We start from the raw sequence: 23,157 nt of genomic DNA on the forward strand, positions 1-23,157 counted from the left end.
GGGAACATCCCAATTGCTTGCATTGTGCATGCTTATTAAAGGGGCTAGATGCAAGTGAACCATTTTATACTCACTACTGCCACCTCAGGTCATACGTGTAACTGCACCTTCTATATTAAGCGCGTGCATGACGGCAATTCGGACCCGAAGTGACACCTTTTTGAGTGACAGTGCAGGATCTTAGAGGCAGTTGTGGTGAACAGGCTCATTCTACACATTAAGACATTGTTGGAACATAAAGGGGGAGGAAATTAGATAATTTTACCATTTTTAAACTCCGTATAGTCCCTTTAAGTTGATCAAGAAACCCAACAGGGAAGACAGGAAACTTCATGTGCATACTTCACTTAATTGTCTAAATTGTTCCGTTTATCATCCCCCCTCCCACAGATTTCTGTTTTAGTCCAAGCTAAAATAATCCAAATTATGATTTCAATATAAACTGGGAAGCCTATTGTTGGTTAAATAACAAGTTTTTTTTTTTTTTTTTTATGCCAAAAGACTCACCAAAAATGTATTATTTCCCTTGTTCCGATACGTACAGTAATTACAGCGCTCCTCTACGCGTGAGCATCATTCACTATTTTTTTTTTTTCTACCCCCCCCAACACCCACACCCTCTGTCCTCCAGTCTAGACCGCATGGAACGGCAGATGAGCAGGCGGGGATGGAAGGAGGAGCCAGCCCTCTTAAGCACTTTTCTCACTCACTGTACGAGAGGGAGAGCGAGCGAGAGAGAGAGAGAGAGAGAGAGAGGAGAGAGAGAGAGGAGAGAGAGAGAGAGAGGAGAAGGGAGGGAGGGAGGAGAGAAGCGAGCGGCGCACACAGGCAGCGATTCAGAGCGAGCCCGGAGTAGGCATGGGCAGCCACAGTTGCACCGACAGCCTTACGCGCGCTCACTGAAACAAGCCAGCGGACGGGAAAAAGGACGCAAAGCTGCAACTTCGCGTCACCCCCCCGTTCCCACGAGGAGCCTCGCAAGCCACATCCAGACCCCCCCCCCCCCCCCCTCACGGGACAGAAGACGGCACTGAATTCCTTCCACCAAACAAAAAAAAAAAAGGACTCTGGAAGCTACTCGACTCCACTGTCCACTCTTTGGCATCTCTCTCCTCTTTGCCTCCTCCGTGCGCCTTTGCGAGAATGGAGCTCCGGGTGATGATGATGATGATGCTCCTGTGCTGCTTTGCCAACAATGGTAAGTGGGAGAAATTCTAAAAAAAGTCATTGATTTGCCTGTTTGAAATCGCTGTGGGTGACATTTTTGGAGGCTGTGGAGTTGCCGATCAGATTCTCAGGACTTTGGGGGGATTCTCTTTTCGGAGAGACTGTTGAATGAGAGTTGTGCCAATAGTGGAGGCAGAGGCATGAATGAAAAAGGTTCTGACTCGGGCTTCGCAGTGTGGATTTCTTTCACTTGTATTTGAGATTGTGAGTTCCAGTCAATCAGAGCGACATGTTTCACAACTTAATGTTAAAACTGTTGATGTCTATTGTTGGCTAAATCAGTCCCCAAAAGCTGATTTGTTAAAACTGTCCCACAGCAGCCTGAATTGACTACAAGCTCTTTCTAAAACTACAATATTTATCATGTTTGTCTCCCCAACTTATAATGTCCAAGAGATCAGATTTCCCTGAAAACAAAAAAATCCCTGAAATTGTCTAACATTTTGCTGATGAATTTAAAAGTTTGAACGGAGCAATTTTGTGATTTAACTCAAAGTGATCTGCATATTGTAGCTACTATAGCTTCTATTTTTGCGAGCTGTGTCGGGGTTGCCAGATACACACGTGCCATCCTTAACCCTGTTCCCTTCAGGCGTTACTCTTGGCCAGTTCTCTCTTGCCTGAATTGATTTTTCGAACACCCCTCTTGGTCAGCCTTTTTATTTTTTGAGTCAAAACTCCTTGTAATACTTTGCTCCCTATGCATTGTTTTCTTTTGCCATGTTCTCGAAGCCACTTTCAGTTGCAGAAAGCCAAATCTAAAGTGCCAGATTGCAAAGTATTAGAAGCTGTTGTGATTTTTTCCTGTTTTGAAAAGTTCTTTTGGAGTTCCCTTTGCTTCTGTTTGGCTGTGGTTCATTTTTGGAATTTGGCATTTGGAACAACAACGAAACAACCCTCGTCATTTTTAACGCTGTGCACTGGAAGACGGACAATATTGACCCCGTTACGGTCCCCGAGCACACGGGGACCGAGCGTGTGCCTGCGACCGCAGCGTGGAACAAAGGGCAGTAAATTGAATGAGTTGCAAAGTGCTGATTGGAATGGTTTGAAAAGCTCCCGACTGGCCGTATTGATTTCGGTTACCCCTGCCACATTCCAAACCCCCCTCCCCTCCCTTCACCCGCTCTTCTCCAGCCCTGTGCCGGAGCGATGACTTCACATTCAAGCGCGGCTCGGGTCCGTCCGTCCGTCCGTTCGATTGTCGCTACGGGGCAGTGAGAGGATTGGAAAAAAGAATGTATATATATTGATGTGTGTCCAATCTTTGGGAAATGCAGCCCGACATGTAGATGGAGTGGGAAGATTCGTAGTTCCCTTTTTACTGAAGGAAAAAAACTCACAGTGAAATAATAATTTAGGTGATTTTGAAACTTATTGGATGAAAGAGATTATGGGTTAAGTTAAAGAGGATTTTACTGACATTTGTATGTTTATGTGCGAAGAATTTCTCTGCAATTGCTATAGCTTATAATGGCTTTTTTCTCATCTTGTGGGTGAGGAGCTAACATAATGCAAGGTGGGATTTGATGAACATGAACATCATTAACAGTTGATTGAAAGCGATCAGATTATTTATAGTGTTTTGAAATTGTTTGGACACATGCTATGTGAGTGCTGTGATTCTATATTACTCTTTCTTTCCTTGACATTTCTTGTAGTATAACTATAAAATAATGTATGTGTCTTGTAAATGGCCCTAAGTTGTCAGACGATGATATAAAATGCAGTTTTACAACACGCCAGCAGGAGGTGCACTTCTTCCTTGTGCCCCCAGTGACCAGTGGGGCTGTGCAAAGACAAAACTGAAACTAAAAACAAACAAAAAAATGCTAATCAGAGCGGGCAGTGGAGTTTGCTGAAGGTGTCAAGACGGTCAAATTCACTGAAACTTTATGGATCTCTCTGTGTGATGTACATGAAGAGAGTGGGCAGGCATTTTGAGTGCAGAAAAGGAAGATGGATGTGTTGAATGGACAGAATCAAACATGCAAGAAAAAAACTACTGCAGGTTCCGTTCTTTGATGATAACATTATTACATGGTTAAAAGCTGGGGGGGAAAACATGATATTATTATGTTGAGGACTTTTCTGTAGTATTTCAACGGAACATTGTTGGCACATTGACTTGTAAACAGGACTCGACATACCGTACAAAAACTACCCACGTGAAAACGGCGTAAAAACCTTTGACGCTGGTTCTGTAATCTCCGTGCCGAACAACACGCCACAGTGTTTTTCCTAAGGACGTCTAAACCACGCAGAGTCATTTCCCTAACTCTCACCGCAGCAGCTCATTGTGTAGTGCTGGAAAACAAACAGAAGCTACCTCCGTGTGGCTGGGACCGCGTTTTGAATATCAGCCGTCCGTTACAAACCACCTCCTGCGTGGAAGTACACGGATTTTAATATGAAGGTTCAAGGAAAAGACAAAGGCGTTGTGTTGTCTTAGTGAGAGGGAGGGATAATACAGACTGGAGTTTGTAGGTAGTGCTGACAGAAAACACCTGCCGCACCTGCACCCGCAAGATTCACCAAAGCTTAGAAAATAAAAGATTTCCTTCTGTCTAACATTTTTTCCTTCTGTCTAACATTTTATTCTTCTGTGTAAAATTTTATTATTTACTTCCTGGTTGTATAGGAGCACACAATATGAATATATGAAGAGAAAATCCATTAATTTACCTCCATGGTATTGGATCCTTCCTATTTCACATGCTTTACAATATTTAAAAAATGGCACTTCACAATTCATTAGTTAAGTGTGACTAACACTTAATAACTACTTAATGAATAAGTCAAGCATATGAATAACTATTCATTTTGAGTGAGGCATTAACTGTGTTAGTCACGTCTAAATAATGAAGTGTTCAAGACGAGCGAAGCATTAATTCATTATTTATTAAGTAAGGGATAATGTATAGAACGCTGGTCATTATCGGGAAAATAAGTACCGACAGGGCGAACCGGACCCCGACGCGAAGCGGAGGGGTCTTGTTTCGCCCATAAACTTCGTACACTTTTATGAAGGTCGAAAGGTTTATTTAATGACTTCCGCGACAAATAGTTCCCAAAAGTTTGCGCGTTGCTAGGCAACGTTTTGCTAGGCTAGAAGCAGCAAGGCTAGTAGCTAGCCTAGCTACTTAGTTGAAGGCGCAGTTTGAGAGGAGGAATGGTGGTGAATCTCTTGGTAAGTTGAAAGTCAGACTCACGCTAACTTCACGAGCGATTCCCCCAACTTCTCTCGCAGTGACGGGGACAGATAGTGTCCGCTACTACGTACGCGCGGAGTGATATGAAAGCACGAACTCCGTTGCCATGGGCAGCGGTCATTATTTTTCTCAGAGGTCCTTTATCAGAAAATAATGACCGGTAGAACGTTGGGAAATCCCATTCAAATCAACGGAGCGTTCTACTTACGTTGTGAAGAGCCGTATAATAAGGCTAAATAAAGCGTAGTTGTTATAAAGTGTTACCAAAACCTTTTCCATAAACCTTACTATTAAAGATGAACTAAGTAGCTTGTTTGCCTTAATAAATGATTTCCGCAGTCCCTCTCGGGGTAATACAAGTGTTAATGGGATGATTGGGGGGTCTTTCATCTCCCCCAGTGTCTCTGTCCAGAAAACCACCCTTGCAACTTTCCTGCCTCCGGGTCGGAGTCACCAATATACGCAATAGAATCCCGAAGAAGAAGCTAGCATCCTAATGGGCAAAGCTAAGTGTAGGCTAGCGCCACTTTAGCAGTGTTTACAGCCAAGTTTGAGTGAAAAAAATGATCTCCATTGTGTCATTGAGTTGTGGCACAATATACAATATCCCTCTCTCTCTTTGTCTTTTCTGTCAGCGTAGTAGCCTATTTACTCTCACGGACAATTAATGAGTAAAAAATATGCAAACACCTGCAGTGGCCTCTAGGGGAGTTACTTAGTTGTGCTTTAAATTTTCTTTTCATTATCCATTTCCAATTAACATTTCTATATAGCCTGACCAAATATTCAGAGTAATTAAAATACCTACAAGTGGGTATAATTCCATGTCATTATGTCCAAAAAGTTCCAAAAATTGACAAGGGCCATTGAAAAAAATAATGCAATGCAACATGAAGTTGTTTTCTTTGCAGGTGTGGATAGAACATGTTCACATAGATCTTGGGATATAAGTCGTCACTCACCTTCCCAGGTCTCATCCACCGCAGTATAAACAAATGATAATGTACCTTAATTAAACACAATGGGAAAACCATACACAAGCAATCTGCGAATGTAGGCATTTAATTCAAAGTTGACTTGTAGATTGAAACATCTTTACAGTCAATCCCATGGACATTGTAATGGGGGAAAAGCAAATGAGATGTTCTTCTTATATGCTAATAGGCTTGATTCTAAACTCCGCTTTTAGTGAGACGAAGTGAAGGAGTGAGAAGAGCGTTGCTTTTCGAGCAGGTACTTCGAAAGTGTCTGATCTTTGAGATACACTGTGTTCCTGTCTTCTATTGTCTGCTGTTTTTCACGAGTGGGAGGAGAATTAAGTAGCTGTGCATGCAAAAGTACGAGTTTTAAAGCAAGATAAAAAAAAAAAAAAGGATTAAAATCCAGGTTTCTGTGAGAATACATTACGCAATGAGATTTTATGTTTCAAAAGTGTTGTGTTGTTGGGATCCGGATGAAATCATGTGTCTGTCGTCGTTATGGGAGGGCATCAGGTCTTCACACCTACTGCCTTTATGACGTTATAGGATGTTTCTCTCTTCACTTTTAGTTTAATCTCAATGCGCCCTCAGTCGTTTTGTTCTGGAACCGAACCTGCTCTCAGAAGTGCTCCTTGGCTCTCTGTCAACTCTTCTGATAATTGTTTTCTCCCCATGCTGTCTGAAATCTTGCAGGGAGCACCTGATCATGTTCAATCCAATTATGCTCCGTCCACTTCTGGATTATAGCGTTTGATGATTTGAGCTTTCTGAAGTTCTGAAATCATTCCGTAACCTATGCAGACATGTCAAATGTAGTTGTCCGATGGCACCTCCCTTTCTTTAGGCTGACAATGACCTTTAATAAATAATTTCCGTTGTCCCTCTGGGGGTAATACAAGTGTTAATGGGATGATTGGGGTCTTTCATCTCCCCCTGGTGTCTCTGGCCAGAAAACCACCCTTGCAACTTCCCTGCCTCCGGGTCGGAGTCACCAATACACACAATAGAATCACAAAGAAGAAGCTAACGGGCAAAGCTAACTGTGGGCTAGGGCCACTTTCACCCCGGTGCCATTGATTGTTCCATCATAGACAAAAGTTTAGAATCATCTGGACTGGGTTGTTTTGGAGGCTTTGTCACTATAGATTAGCGGCTATTGGCGAATGTAATGACGATGGCCATTGTGAAGCTACAGAGGATCAGATGTGCTCTCAGGTTGTCATCCGCTACACCTAAAAGACAGCAGGAAGGAGGAGGACTTAAGAAATATTAATGCCTCGTCTGTTTGGTCAGGGAGAGGAAAGTGTGGAGTCTGTGAAAGCACTTATCTTCATTTCGGTGAGAGGCCAAACACCAACACAATCTAGTGTAGGTAACAGATTCATACCTTTTGTCTAAGCTGTCTATGGCTTGATTTCTTTGCATTTGCCATGGAAACAAGTAGGGATGCATCAATCCGATCCTAGTATCGGATTGGAGCCGATACTGAGAAAAAATATGATTTTGGTTATCAGCTACAAATATCCGACACTGAACCGATACCAGTTTTGGCTCTCAGCCCCTTAAAAACACAACTAATATGGGTCAGAAACTATAATAGAAATACCTAAATTAACCTAATAAAATAAAATAACCACTGCTGAAGCCAAGTGTTTGTATTTTAGTTTAAGAAATAACCGATCTAACATATTTGTAATGATCAGATCACTTCATGTGAGTTGTTTATATTAATGTGACCTAAAGCCTGTCATACCCAAGGATATTTAGTGTAGAAAAGTCATCCTGGTTAAATGTTTATCCGAGTTTATCCATAGATACTCAAACCCCAGTATCGGTATCGGTAGCAAAAAAGCTGGATCGGTGCATCTCTAGTAACAAGTATCTAGTGAACATTTTGTGTCCATTTCTTCTTTAGACAGATATTTACTGTGGAGATTAAAAAATAAAAAATCTATCAGTACTATTCCTCACACTCCACAAATGATTTAAAAAGCCACGGAAATGTGTTCACTCATCTCCCTCTGAATCTTTCTTGTTTGGAGAAATGTTTGATGGCCAACACAAGTCGCCCGTGAGCTGGGAAAGCTGCCTCAAGCAGTAGAAACAAAAGACCGGGGCACATTCACCGCTAATATGAATCTGACACCATATAATAAAGCCTTTAATCTGGCTCTCAGTAGCACTACTATATCAACTCTCGAGGGGGTAGAGCGCTTTATTGCCTCCTTTTATGAGCGTCGAGGAGGGGGGCACTTTAGCCACGCTGTTCAAATGACTGCTACACACGGATTCCCCCGTCGAAGCGTAGCCAGTCATCCCAATTCTGTCTCCATTCTTTGCACAGAATTGTCCTATTACTTGTTGATTTCCATCGGGAGGGAAGAGCGGACACGAATGATGATGGGACTGAAAACTCCATACATGTGGAACCAGACAATAATGCCATAAACATGGGATGGAAACGCATTTCAAATGACCAGTTATGATTGGGTAGTACCATCATTTTGCTTGCCTTAAATGAGAGAAGTTGAAGACCTACTTTTGTTGTGCGAGCAAATCTGGCCAAACTCATTTTGTGGTACTGAATGCCAAATATACATTCACAAATTATTGTTAAGTGGTACGGTAAATGAGTTGTAGCTTAGGCCTCCGTGGCTATTGAGGGAAGAGCTCTCTCTCTAGACAAACCATCTCTTCTCGGCTAAAATCTTCACCTCTCTCTCATAAAAGGTGATTCATGGCTTAAAGTTTGTTATTGGAACACTCACCAAATATCCAATTGTAATTAGAAGAGCACTTTTTGTTTAATAGAAGAAGAATAAAGAAGAAAGATGAACTATTTCAAGAATCATATTTAGATTTGAATGTTGAGCTACAGGGTTGGCAGATTGTAGAACCTTAAAGCAGAGATGGGCAAACCAAGGCCATAATTCTGGTCTGCAAAACAAAAAAAAACGTGTTAAAGCGGGCCTTGTCATTTAGGAATTGTACACCCCAAACCATGACCGGCCCTTCCGTCCTGGCAAGTTCTAAAACTCAATGTGGCCCTTGAATCAAAAGGTTTGCCCATACAATTTGTTCTTTGGATCTAAATAAATACATTTGCTTATTGCAACCGTTCAAACTGCAATTTTGCTGTGATTTTAAGTTTGCTTGGACAGTGCACATTGTCAGAAATCGAACGCAACATTTTAGGTGCTTTTGCTTACCACAGGCAGCAATCTGCGTTTGAAAGAACTCAATTTGAGCCAGAATTTTTGAGAGAAAATCTGTGTAACCAGGTGCTCTAAATGTGACATGACAAAGCATGATAATGGTTCCAATTTCGCAAAGTAGATTTCATGACCTAACCAGAACAGTCCAGCCTGTACAGACACACAGGCTGATGGCTAAGTTCCTGCTTCCATCTACTGTTTGCAATATGGGCCTCTTAACTAATACAAAAAAACATGTGTTTCAGAAAATGCTTGAGATCTGAACTGCAGGACTAGTCGTTTTGATGAACCCCCATAGACTCTAGATCATGTCTTGCTTGCAGAAGACAAACTCACATTTTTGCCATTTTTCTTGCCACCCTATTTCCTTCTATTGTCTGTTTGTCCTGTCCCTCCTCTGGTTTGAGAGTAAGCCTTCACCACACTTTTCAAATCATCGCTTCACTTCCACCAGACGTACAAGCAGCGGTGCAATACCCGAGCGACCAAACCAAAAGGATTCTGTGGAAGCTTAGAAAGTGGGGTCACGCATTCTTCCCCCCATGCTCACGGTGATCCCCCTCTGCGGGGAACATTCCCAGGTGAGCGCCAAAGACCGCCTTGGAGTTTGAGTAGGATCACTAATTAGGACTAGCATGTTTTGTATCATCTCCGAGGGCTTTTGCGGAAGCCGCGAGGGAAACGGGACGGGTCGGAGCAGCAGAGCGTTGCCTGTCAAGAGTTGGACAACCTCCGAGCTCCGCCGCTAACCCCCGCGTGCCAGAGCCAAGTCCCTCGTGAGCAGAAAAGCAGGGTTATGATCGCCTGGATGAAGGGTGGGAGGCTTGAGGAAGCAGTGGAGCAACAGGGAAATAAAAAAAAAAAGTGAGAAGTCTGGAGTGTGTTTGTGCTCACGGACGGTCACTGTAGAGCCGTTTGCAGCTTTGTGGCTTCCCTCTCCAAGTCTCATTAATTTCTTATGCGTTTAAAGGATGAGAAATAATGAAAAGATTACAACTCACCCGTAGCAGAAATGCTGTAGTCCAAGACTAAACAACAAGATGTGTGATATTTCTGTGTCAATAAACACAGTACCAATTACCAACAGACCTTCATAATTAGTAGTTCTTGAAGAAATAACACATTTTATGAAACATGTCCATTCCAACGGACCACAATATGAGGCTACCATTGATTGATATTGGTTTTACTTATTACGAAAGATAATGCTGTTCCGATGCTGCTGTTAACCTATTAGAAAGTAGAACGGTGCTTCCTCTGGGTACAATAGTAGAGGTTGACCGATATATCAGCTGGCCCATATATCGGGCCGATATTTGGGTATTTTACAATATTGGCGGATATCTCTGGAACCGAAAGTGATAGAGACTTACGTATTTTGCATTGGAAAGAGAACAGTCCTAGCTTTAAAGGGGCTAGATGCAAGTTAGCCATTTTATACTCACTACTGCCACCTCAGGTCATAGGTGTAACTGCAGCTTCTATATTAACACCTTTTTGAGTGACAGTGCAGGATTTTAGAGGCAGTTGTGGTGAACAGGTCTACAGGTTCTACACCTTAGGACATTGTTGAAACATGTAGGAGAAGGAAAATACTTAATTTTAACATTTTTAAAGTCTGTATAGTCCCTTTAAGTTCCAAGCCGTGCCCCCCACAACTTCTAATGCCTTAGAGAAACTGAGAAACATCACGGTGAAAATCTAGTTTGTACACCTCAGATCGTATTTTATATATTTTATGTTGCAGACTTTTCTTATAATTTCGGAACCATAAGAGATAGAGACGTTTTTTGTTTTGTTTTGGGATCTGCTGATTTTTGTCTTTCAAACAGACAACCTCTAACTACTACCTACTAAACATAAATGCATCAGCCCTCAACACTGACACCTTTTACAATTTAGCAGCATATTATAGACATTTGGAAAATATCCCCCAAAATATCGGCCGTGCATATCGGCATCGGCCAATAAAAATCCCCCAAAATCAGCATCAGCCTTTGAAAAACCCTTATCAGTCGACCTCTACAATACACCGAATACAAAAGGACTTTTTCTCATATTAAAATTCTATCCTAAAACACGTCTGCTCAGTCAAGACTTAAAGTGATAGATTATATGTTTTACCGTTTGACCGCCTAGGCCTGCAATTTGGACCAAGAAAAATTACACAATTATATTTTTCAGTCCCATTTCTGATCAATGCAACTAGAAACCCCGGTGCCATGACTTGGACCCAAGACATGAGCTTTCCTGTGAACTGGCTTGTCAATAATGTGCACAGTGAATGAGGCGGGGCTTACAGCGGTCCAATCATTTTGCAAGCTTACTGACGATAACTTAATTAGTGCTAGAGCAGTCCTCCATTAGCTAAAGTGAAGGGAGCTGGTCAAATCAGTGAAACATCAAAATAAAGCGTAGAGCATATGCAATATCGACTTTTTTTCATGTGATATGTTTCTTTATTCATGCATGTTTGAGTAATCCCGATTACTTTGGTCAATTTTTCTGTTGAAATACAGTATATGTGTATTTCCCGGATTCTGTTGTGTAATATATAGAACATAGAAGAGCCTGTTGTGTTTCCAAAGCCCATAAACCTTCACACTGTGCTGAATATGGCACCGTCGATTTGTAAGCGTTATGTGTGATACAAATTCATGTTCATCCCGCTGATATTTGAGAACCGGAGACATTTGGTACGGCAGCGTTTGAATTATATCCAACAAAACAAGAGCGTCGACAAGAATGTCCAGAGCATGCAAATGACACCAGCCCTCCTTTACTTCCTCCTGTGGCTTAAAAGCTCCGAGGTGATTTGCATTTGCTGCGTGTGAGAGGACATGACCAAAAGAGGAGGAGAGGAGACGGGAGCGTGGAAACAAAGGATCCCCACTGCCATCTGACTGTCCTTCTGGAGTCCCGGCGTCTTATAGTGCCATCCTCAGCTTTGGATTTGGCACTGGCGCTGGTGGACTCTTCAGGCCAAGAGGGAAGAGCGGCAGAGTGAGGCAGGGACACTGGATTATTGGCTGGTGCTCGCAAATGGAGGCATCGCCTTGGACTTTAACTGGAGAAGATCAGGGGCCTAAAAGTCACAAAGGGTGACACAAGGCTGGTTTGGGCTGATAATTGATTCGTTGTAATTTCTTTGTCACATTTTTATAATCTAAGCAGGGGTGTCCAAACTTTTTTCATGGGGGACGCATATTGAAGCGTATTCGGGGCTACAGACAGGTGGTTAGTGACACGAAACCTTGGATCGAAACATTGTCTTAATAAATGCAGTCCTTTTGGAGTAAGTGTGCAGGCTTTTTCTTTATTCATTGTTGACTGAAGTAGCCTTGCACCATGTTTTTGCTGTTTGAAAGAATTGTATTGGTTTCCAACCTTTTTTTGTTTCCCATACCCCTTAAGTCGTTTATTTATAATAACAGTACCCCACCCATCTTGAGACTGTTATCAACGTGATCAACTAAACTAAAATGAATCAAACTAAGATGAATCAAAAATACTCTTGACTTCAAAGATTTTACTAAAACGCATCATATACAATGAACCATCCCTTTAAATCAATTTGGTAATGGAAATTAGGTTTCACCTATTTTTTAATCTGAAATCATTCCAAGTACACTGAGTACACCGTCCCTGTACCCCTGGTTGGGAAACACTGGAATAAAACAATGTGAATCTGCAAAAAGAGGCAGTTTGGTTTTGACACTGATAGTATCCAGGGATACGATTACTTAGTACAATGGCTTCTCATATATATATATATAAATAATGTTGATTCATGTTTCAAATTGAAGAGTCAGTTCTCTGTGCTTTTTCTAAACAAGTTCAATCATTAATAATTAAGAGAAGACTGAAATTTGAACTGCAAAAAAATAATAGTATGCATTTCAGAACTTAGGGGTAAGTATGTTATATACATAAAAAGTCCCAGTGGAGGTTGATTATTTTGTTGTTTTCAGAGTATTTGCGTTTGCAGCCCCAAACTTTAAAAACATGTTCTGAAATGCATTTGATCTGTAAATGTTTTCCTCTCTCAATCGTCCTGGACACGAACTGGATTTGGATTTTTAACCTAAAAAAACTCCTCCCAATTAGATTTTTTTCCAAAATCACGCAGCGCCCCCCGAAAAAGTTTCCTGACTGAAACTCAAGGTATGTGTTTTAATTTAAGACTGGAATCCAAGTGCGATCTCTTTTGATTTCACATTCTGTTGGCTAGTCGCGCTATACAGATGGAACCGCAGCTCGGAGTTCATTTTTAATTACATTCTGCGCAGGAAGGATCTCTCCAAGCTGTTACTTTAAATGACAGCCACCTTGACTTGGAAAAGAGTGCGGTTTTCATGACTATAACTTCTCCACTCTCGCTCTTAAAACTAGTTGAATGAGACGGAACTCTGAGTCAGGCATCGGCTGATTTTCTCAATTGTTGGTCCGCGGTTCCAAGGGCTTGCATTGTGACATGTCTCTGTGTGGCGTTTACTGACAGTAGGCACTCAGGCCGTTGCTTCAAAGTTGAAGTTTTAACCTGACATATATTGTATATATACTCTAAGTATATACACCACCTGCTTCATCTTGCATTGATATTCATTTTTCACCTATGGATTTTTCCTGTATGCTTTCCACTGACAATGAACCCACTTGAGATTTAGTGAAAAGGCTTAAAGCAGAGTGTTATGCTTGTTACAGGTATATAGCAATAATTTCCTGCACATTTTTCTTGCTTTTCATTTCTAAATGCTTTACTGTCTGTTAGGCCGCCTTTAGCTTTAATTATAGCATTTGCAGCTGTGGCATTGTTTCAAAAAGCTTCAAAAGATCCAGTGTTGCAATAATTCCCAAAGATTCTCAATGGGGTTAAGATCTTGAACATTATGCTCCCTGCACCACTCTTTCACAAGAACGATGAATCCGTACATTGTTATTATTATTATTTGTTTATTTGGTCTCTTTTACTTCTTGAATGATTTCATAGTTTATGCTTACTTCAAAGGTGCTGCTGGAAGGTCTTGTTTAAATTGAGAAATGGACAGCAATGGTTTTCTTCACGTTTAAGGTTAGGTGAGGCACCTCAAGCCATTTAGAGATGTTTATAGGGCAAGTGTCAACTGCTGCGCTGCCAGAGCTGGGGTTTTAGCAGACAGATGAATTACTGTATCATCTGCGTACAGCTGGCAGTTGGCACCTTGGCAGCTATCGGGGAGGTCATTGATGTACATTATGAACAACAATGGCCCCAGGACTGATCCTTGAGGAACTCCCATCACCCCATCAACCTTAACGCACTGCTGTCTTCCCTCAAAGTATGAATTTAACCATGCTAGAGAGATTGGTGACATTTTAAAGAGCTGGGGTTTGTTAAATAGCACGCTGTGTGGCTTGTCCTTTGTCTAGAGGCCCTTTGATCTTCTCTAGCAAGTAACAGTTAGCCCTTTCGATGCTGTATTTGCGCATTAAACCAAATTGTTGAGGAATGAAGGAAGGAATTTCATCTTCTCAACAGGGAAGAGGAAATCCTTTGATGGGATAACCTTGTCATTCAGGATGCTTGGGCTCACCGTGTTGCTGAACCATAACCTGACCAACTGCAGCAACCCCAGATCATAACAGTTAAACCCAGGTGGCGACTTTTTTGTTTTTGGTTGGTTGTGCACGATGAGCTGACTCGACATGCGCTGTGAATTGCCTGTCCATTGCAATATACTTCCAGCAAACAGCAAAAAATTGAAGCAGTTTCAAGCAGTATCAGGTGTTTTGATTGACAAAGACCTTCAGAAGTACCGCCGCACGCTCATACATAAAGCTTATCAAAAGCATTCTGATTGTGAATCCTTATCAACTATTTATATCAAACATGCCCGCTTATATCTTTGTCGGTTTTTCAAGGACTCCCACATCTTATCCATCAGCCCTAATCCCTCATTAAAGATAAACGTGTTTGGATTTGGGATGCCATTATTATAAACTCCACTCGTTTCCCTGGGCCTTCTTCTTTTTTTTTTTTTTTCCCCATGAACAATAAAGCACTCATCAGCCTCTTACACTTGATTACATGATGCGCAATCAGTGCTGAGCTGGCTGCCGAGAGAGATCGGGCTGACGCTGGAACTTTGCAAGTTTAGCCTGGCTCGTGTTGTTTCTGTGAGGCTCTATGGAGAAATAATGCTACGTGACTTTTCATTCATGGGTTTGACGTATCTGTCCGTAAACCAGGTGAACATGCGTTGACAAACCCGCTTTTGAAAGTCTTGATTGCTCACGGCTGAATCCAAGTAAGTTGGCGTGATTGACAGCGAGAAAAGTTCAAGTTCCAAAGTGTCAAATTAGTTTCTTAGCAAAGGTCAAAAGATGATCAGCTTAATCAGTTCATCCAAAATCAAGACACTGAAGTTGTCTCAAGGCGCTCTCCAATTATTGAATGTCTCGGGTTCGGTTTTGTGACTGACACCGGTGACAAAGTAAATGCGCATTTTATCAAGAAGAATGGAGAGATAGAGACCCAAAGACCAGAAAGACCCGAAGAGAGAAAAATAGTGTCAGCGGGTCAGGTCTGGAGCACAGATGGAGCTCGTACAGGTCAGTCAGTGCATTGACATCCGGCTCCCGAGACACCGGCAAAGAGCCCAAGCCAGAAAACACCAGACAGAGGAGAGTGAAAAGCAATGACATGAAAGAACGTCTGTCATTCTGTGTTTGGGCTTTTGAACCTACTCTGAACAGTTTTTTTTTTCCCTTGGCATTTGTGTGTTATAACTTTAATTTAGTTTTTGTTTAGAAGATTCAAACTTGCCCCTGCTCACTCCGTGTGACGTACATCGGAGTGTGGGTAGGTTTTTTTTTAGTGCGTAAGAGCGAGACAACATATAAAACTTGTCTCTTTCGAGGTCTTAAATTTCTGTCGTAGCAAAGACTGGCTATCATGAGTTAAGAGGCAAACGGAGCAACTCTCTCTCCTTGCGTCACCCGGATCACTCTTCCATCAGTCAGGTGAAGGCTTCCTGACACCCCCCCTCCTGAGCCGGAGTTTGGGAGCAGACAGGGGCGTCCCACTAGGGGCCGGACCTAAACATCACCCCATCTTTTCAACTCGCTCCCGGCCATATTGACTTTCCTAGCAGAGGGCGATTGTGCTTGTTGACGCTTCCTCCTGCTTTCCGTAGCTTTCTCCAAGTCGTGGTTAACCTTTTGGGTGGAGTGTGAAGTCTGCGGAATTTACTTCTTATTGTTTTCTTGTTTGGGAGATCCAGTAAAAATGAAAGCTGGGGATTGGGATTGCACGATGGAGGGAAAACAATTTAGATTTTTGATAAATGTCTTGACTATAGCAATATTTTCCTAAACCATTTCAACACACTGCATTAAATCGAATAATGGAACCCTATATGTCAATGCTTTAAAGAATATTTATGTACAAATCTGCTTAAAGTGGAGGAAATTCGAGTCTGATGAAACTGTCTGGACATCCAAACAGCCATGACGTCAGCAGGTAGCGAGTCCGTATTGTAGAAGGAACATTACAACTTTGTTAAAAGCTCAAAAGGTCGGTTTAATATAGAACAGATTCTTTCGGTTCTAAACCTTGAACAGTCTGGGAAAAGGTAGGAACTGGTAATGTATGCAAAAAAGTGTAAATCCTATCTTCTGTGCACAGTTGGCCCAGGAGCTTATGAAGTTTGCCAAATGCCTTTATTTACCTCGGTGAAGCGTTCATATGGCAGCGCATGCATCTGCTGTGAGGTTTGAAAAGAGAATTGAGGAAAAGTGAATTACCTTTAAATAGGACTGTATTCTCACATATCTGGCTGTTATCCCGGCGAGTTTACTGTCGAACAAGGCAATCTGCTGAGGTCTAATATTCTGACTGCAGTGATAGCAATTAGATTTGCAACGTACATTTTGAACATGTCAAAGAGCTTTGACATTCGAGGGAAGACTGGAACAAGAGTGTAGTTCAGTTGTGTTTCTAGTCTGTGTGGGTTTTGTATCCCGTAGAGGTGGGATAGTTTGTTTGCAGATGATAGTTCATGACTTTAATAACTACAGCATGATAATTAGATAATTAGTGTACATCCAATAGAAATCGGAATTTCTGCTTGAGTGTTCATTCTTTATCTTTTTTCCCCAACGATTATTGGTTTATTTGGTAAGAATGTGTTGTGATTGAGGTCAAAAGTTTGCGATGGTCACGGCGGTCAGCAGGAGTCTTCTCTGCAGAAAAAGAGGTCAGGGCTGGAGACTGGTTTACAAATAAAACAACAAAACATTACAGAGATTCAGTTTCACCGAGTCCTGAAAAACACAATCCTAGGGTTTAAGTAGAGTTCATGGAGAAATAGTCCGTCATGCCTTTTGTTTGTGGTCTTGCACTGAAGCTTTGTAGCAGTGAGGCGATACATGTTAAAACTTTTTCCTCACAACAAGAAGGTCCTGGGTCTGATTCCCAGACCGGATGAGGGTTTTCTGTGGAGTGTTTGGCTTATTCTACCCATATTTGTGTAGATTTCCCTTTTATACTGCTTCTTCCTCAAACGTGTGGCTCAGCTCTGCAGGTCATATTTTAATGATCAGTCATTTTTAAGCACATCCGAAAAAAGTGTTTACTGTCCGGTCTCTCAATAACTATACGACTGAGCAAATTTTGTTTTCATAGGCATTATTGTTAAATGTATCCTCTGCTTTTGACCCATCTTTTAACCAGAACCACTGATGGGTTGTTCCAGAAGCCGCCTCTTGAGTGCCTGGGGGAGAATACCACCAGGCCTCTCCTGATTGCTCATTAAATGGGGGGCTTTTCAATACACAACCAATGAAAAATGTAGCCTGTCACAGTAGTGTGGCCATTGGAAAGTAACTTCCAAAGTTTGCCTTTAAGCTTTCAGGCCCGACCAAGTGCACTTTAAAGGCCCTGGCGATTCCAACCTAATACAAAAATCATGAGCTTTGTCGACACCGTGACAGTCTGATATCTGTTTTTTAATAAAATCCACTATATGGCTGATGTATCCACCCGGGCCCTCCAGCTGAACCCACGCCTCCATAAAGATATTATTGGAAATCAGTGCTCCGAGGTACGACGGGTGGAGATTCATTAGGCTTCTCTCTAAGCCTTAAAAGTGATAAAGTAACAAGATAGTCAGTATAGTCGGGCTGAAGAGGGATTTTTCAACCTCCCAGTCACTTCTTAGCCTATACTATTCATTATTTCCTCCTGGCAGAAATGATGTCCATATAGCCTCATGCTTAGTTCTTTAAAGTCCATAAATTACAGCGCGCACACACACACACACAAAAAGGATTGGACGCGATTGGTGGCTGCGTTTCATGTCAAAACTTCCCCCGAGGTATGTCCCAGCAAGCAGCATATTTAAAAGTGAAAAGGAAGTTGGATTTTATGTTTGAGAAAATCGTGCAGCGGTTGAGGAGGGAGTTGTCGCTGCATTTCAATGAGAGCAGGAAATAATAATGGAGACTCAAAACTCGAAAATGTATTATCGAAATTTCTTCCGTAATGAGGGTCTCCTAGAGAAACCCAGAGCTCAGAGTAATAACCCAAAATACAATGTTGTTTGTGATAGTTAGTTCAAATTAGTGCGGACTGAATCGGTGCAATACGGCCATCGCGAACACTGTTTCCATGTGTGCAAATGGCTCGTTTGTTAAAGCAGTCTTTGCGTTTTGCACAAGCTAATGGTTAAAGGCCTTGAAACATGCGTAGACCGACGCTTCTCTAGTCAGCCATCGGATCAAATTAAATCCACAAGATGTAGAAATAATATTCCTATAGAGATAATTTTCCTTTTCTATTTATCCATAGAAGGGCAGTCTGCTGTACTTACAAGGACAGATACACTCAACAAAAATGTAAACACTAAACATATTTAAAGACATATAACCTTTGTATGTACACTGTAGACCCATTTCTCCCATATCATGTTGCTGATTAGATGCATGAATATTGGCTGTCTACAATAAAAGGACACTCTGTTCAGTTTTGCCTTATATGGTGGGATCAGAGAAGGTCAGAAAAACAGTCAGTATCTGTTTTGACCATTTGCCTCACGCTGCACATAGACTTGATAAAGTTGATGATATGGACAGCATTTTGTTAATGGCAATTTCTAATGACATGTCCCCCATTGAGCATGTTTGGGATGCTCTGGATCGGCGTATACAGTACGACAATGGGATGTGCTGCACTACGTGAGGCAAACGGTGGTCACGCCATTTGGCTGGTTCTTTTTGACACCCTCCCTTCGACCCTCCAATCAAGCAAAGCTACACATTTCAGAGTGTCCTTTTATTGTAGACACCCTAAGGCACACATGAGTAATATTCAAGCAGTCTTATCCGCATCTTGGATGAGAGATGAGAGAGGAGAACCGCTCACTAACACAGATTTTGACAGATTTGTGAACAAGATTTGGGAAAAATGGGCCTATTGTGTTAGAAAATAGATAGATAGATAGATAGATAGATAGATAGATAGATAGATAGATAGATAGATAGATAGATAGATAGATAGATAGATAGATAGATAGATAGATAGATAGATAGATAGATAGATAGATAGATAGATAGATAGTTTCTCTTTTGAGTCTTAGTTCTCCAAACACCAAAGGGCACCTTCCCCCCATAAACTAATTTTGTCATTGACTTCCTGAGCACTTTGTCTAATTCTTTCTTATATATGTTTGAGTTCATCCCCAAAACAAAAGCGTTATCGAGGCATTCTGTATTCCTTTACTCAAATATTTATTAGCATGCCCTGTTTCATTTTTTGTTGAGTGTAGTTATAGGCTGTAATTTAGCTAACATTGATTAAAAACGGTAAATGTCCGCCTCCAAAACACAAAACTGCTCTCACAGGCATATTCTGTATAGCCGTCCTATTGCACTCTTGTTAACCTGAGCACATTAACCTGATACATTCCTACGTCAGCTCTTCAGTCTTTAGCTGCGGTGGTCTCTTGTCTTCTGTCGTCTTGCTCCTGTGATGGATTAATGCTCCAGAATAAGAGACTCCACGGACTGTTACTGGACACCTCTTCCTACCCATTAACCCTCCGCACACCCCCTTCCCCGCGCCACGCCGAGGAGTCCATAACGAGAAGACGCACTCGGCTTGTTGCCTCAAATCACCCCCTGATCAACTGGAAATCGAAGGCCATTGATTGCCATTAGGGGGCGGCGGAGGTCCGGCTGATTGACCGGAAGGGGGGAGGCTACAGTAACTATGGCGGCGTGTTTAGCTCTCCCCGGCCACGGCTAATGAGGAGAAGCTAACGATTGATGCGCTAACCACAAACTGAGGGAGGGAGGTGTTGGAGGGAGGCTTTGTTCATGAAGGATTCAGCGGGCATTTGTAATAGAGATGGAAGCTGGGTTCCAGATTGAGACCAGGACAAACAGGTTATACCGTCAATGGATTTCTTCTTCCCTGATGGCACTGGTGTATTCCAAGATGACAATGCCAGGAATAATCGGAGTCACATTGAGAAAGAGTGGATCAGGGAGCATGAGTGAGCAATTCTCACGCATTGATCGGCCTCCACAGAGTCCAGGGTCTGTATTCCTAAAGATTCTTGCAAAGAGTTCCTCCTGGTGGCCAAATTCTAAGAAATTTCTTAGAATCATGATGTTCTCTTAGAATTTGCCCTAAAAGTGAAGAGTTGATCCTAGTTAAGAAAAAAAAAGGTATTCCTAAAGAATCCTAGGTCTTAAGAGAGCTTCTAAGATGAGATCTCTTAAGAGTTGGGAGGAGGACTTTTAAGGAGATATCTATCTATCTGATATTTTCTTTAATCTGAAATATTATTTACAACGGCACAGACTTCATGAGATTAGATTCCATGATTAAGTTGATCTATTTTCAGGGTCCGTTCTTTGCCCATAATCACCAAAAGTACATTTTTTATCTCGCATTTAGGATCAACCAATCACAGCTTTTGAGGTCAGCCACACCTTCTCACTAAGATAGGAATTTTTGTCCATTCCTTGCTCGGAGTTTTCTGAGAATGTTCTGGAATCACTCCTAAGCCATAAGACTCCTTGCTAGGAATTTTTAGGTTAAGTTAGGAGCTCTCTTTAGGAATACGGCCCCAGATCTTAACCCCATTGAGGATCTTTGGGATGTGCTGGGGAAGGCTTTGCACAGTGGTCACACTCTCCAATCATCAATACAAGATCTTGGTGGAAAATGAACGTGACGCTTGATCTTTTGACATTGCAGAAAGGTATTAAACAGTAAACGGAGCTGTAATCAAAGCTGAAGGCGGTCCACGAGGATCACGTGGTGTAGTTTGGCTATCATATGCAAATGATAAATGGCCTCAACTTAACTTGCACTTTTCTACTTCCATATGGCCTAAAGCGCTTTACAGCAAGGAACCACTCACCCATTCACTCTCTCATTCATACACCAATGCCCAAGGACACAACGACAGCTCTACCATCTGCACCAAGGTCGCCCATGTGACCATCATAAAAGGTTCAATAATATATGTTGTGTATATTGGGTGGCCGCATATGTGACAAAGTTAGAGGGTTCAACACTAAACACTATAATATAACTAATTATGTGTGCTGTGAACATGTTCAAAACTGTGAAAATGTGAAGATCTTTATTTATATAGCGCTTTTCACAGACATATAGTCACAAAGTGCTTTACATAAAACAATGTGCCTTGTCTTCCGCCAAAAGCGTGCAAGAATTTTGTGAACTGCTGGATTGATGGATGGCCTTCAAGCTTATCAGAAGAAAAAAAGTTTTGAGAAATCAGTTTAATTTACTGTTTTATCAATCTGTAAAATCTGTATTGCACAAATCATCCTGGGCTTGTAATTAAGTATTTTTCGACCACTGTTCTGAAACGTTTCCCCCAAAACTTTCCTTTGGCTGACCTTACGCGAGTAAAGAACTAACAGTAGGTCGAAAACCATCACCGTTAACCCGCTCCAAAACAATTAGGAAACAGATCAAGAAAAAAAAAAAAACGGTCCCATCTCTGACTGACTTTGTGTCTACATTTTAATTACCTCTCCAATGTATTTCCCGTAAACAAAATCGCACACACTCGTCCTAATGAGCAGCCGCCCGTGATGGATGCTGCAAAGCTCAGTGAAATTGGAAAACGGATCTGACTGCACGAGCGCGGGGGGAGGCACATTTTAGAGAAGCTGTCTGGACGCAACGCCTGCCAACTGGTGACATCTATAAACAGCCGAGGTCCCGCAAGCATCAATATGCGCGCTCTGTGTTTATGTGTGTGTGTGTGTGTGTGTGGGTGTCCACTTTAAGGTGCTCAGCCAAATTTGGGGGGCAGAAAAGTTGCTGTATCCTCCATTTGTTTTACTCAGTTGAAGATTTGTTTGCGCCTCAATCATTTCATCTTTCGCCTGGAAGCAGCGTTGCTAGCAGTAGCCGGTAGCGCGACTTTGTAAACAACAATTAAAACTTTTTTTCCCGAGCGTTACAATTAATACAAGAATCCCGTGCATTTCAGAGCGTGTTTGCAGAACTGCAGGGTGAGCAGGTTTTGTGCAAAGTAACATATCTGGCTGTTGTGACGATACTGTCAAGAATAACTGCAGTCTTTGCGATTGTTCATATCGATTTGCCATGCTCGTATAAAACATGGCTGGATTCTTCAAACATCAACATCCTGTTTGCCGTATTGCATGCATGAATCTTGTTGTGTATATTGGTCGGACTGTAGGGTCTTTTGCTTTGCGTAAACAAGAGATGCGGGGTATTGACGGAGATGCTGGCTCCTGTATATGAAAGGCAGTTTTTTGAAGAAGCAGCGAGGTGATTTGATATAGCGAGGCACCGTCGTGGGTATTTTTTTTTCTCCTGTTTTTATTTTTTTTTATATGGTTATCAAACCGCGGACAGAGCTGGCTTTCTGTCCCTGTGTCTTTTATCTCGGCACTCAAACCTACCTGCACTCGCTGTAGTGCTCTCACCGCTGCCGGCTCGATGGAGAGTGACTATTTTGTGTCTGGGTGCAGAATAATGATGTTGCACACGTAAAAAAAAAACATGTGGACTTTGATTATGAATAGCAGCTGACTACACTTTTGCTCGGCAGCATGGTGGCTTAATGGCTGGCACCTTTGCATCACAAAACAAGGTTTCTGGGCATTGCTTTGTCCATCAACATGTGCATGTACGGACCGTTGGTCGCACACGGCTCCTGACGAGTTCCCCTGAAGTGGTGGGAGGTGGATGGATGGACCAAATGGAACTTCTGCAAATACTGGTACTGTGCCATTTGGCAATTCTCCGCGTCATGTGTCAATGTGCTAATGTGTAATCAGTCGTGATTGGATTCATGGGACCCAGAATGCTGATATTTATATTGCTCATGCAGGAAATCCCAATGAGGCAAAATAAATAAATAAGTGAACAGTTGGTGATATCAATTCTCTAGACCAGGGGTGCCCAAACATTTTGTCTCCGAGGGCCAACATGAAAAAGTGCCTGTGGATCGTGGCCAGTTCAAGAGT

At 42.0% G+C, this 23,157-nt stretch overlaps 1 protein-coding gene across 1 annotated transcript in view; it reads left to right on the plus strand.

Annotated features, from left to right (window-relative positions):
• Positions 1-958: 958 nt before the first annotated feature.
• Positions 959-23,157, plus strand: part of LOC306969864 (kin of IRRE-like protein 3) — a 455,290-nt gene continuing 433,091 nt past the window's right edge. Inside the window, exon 1 of the mRNA XM_079565619.1 lies at positions 959-1,198. Within this exon, the coding sequence (XP_079421745.1) occupies positions 1,144-1,198 (55 nt within the window). The 5' untranslated portion in view covers positions 959-1,143. The remainder of the gene's footprint in view (positions 1,199-23,157) is intronic.

This window comes from Gobius niger (genome assembly GCF_951799975.1).
Source record: "Gobius niger genome assembly, chromosome: 11".
NCBI classification, from domain to species: Eukaryota; Metazoa; Chordata; class Actinopteri; order Gobiiformes; family Gobiidae; genus Gobius; species Gobius niger.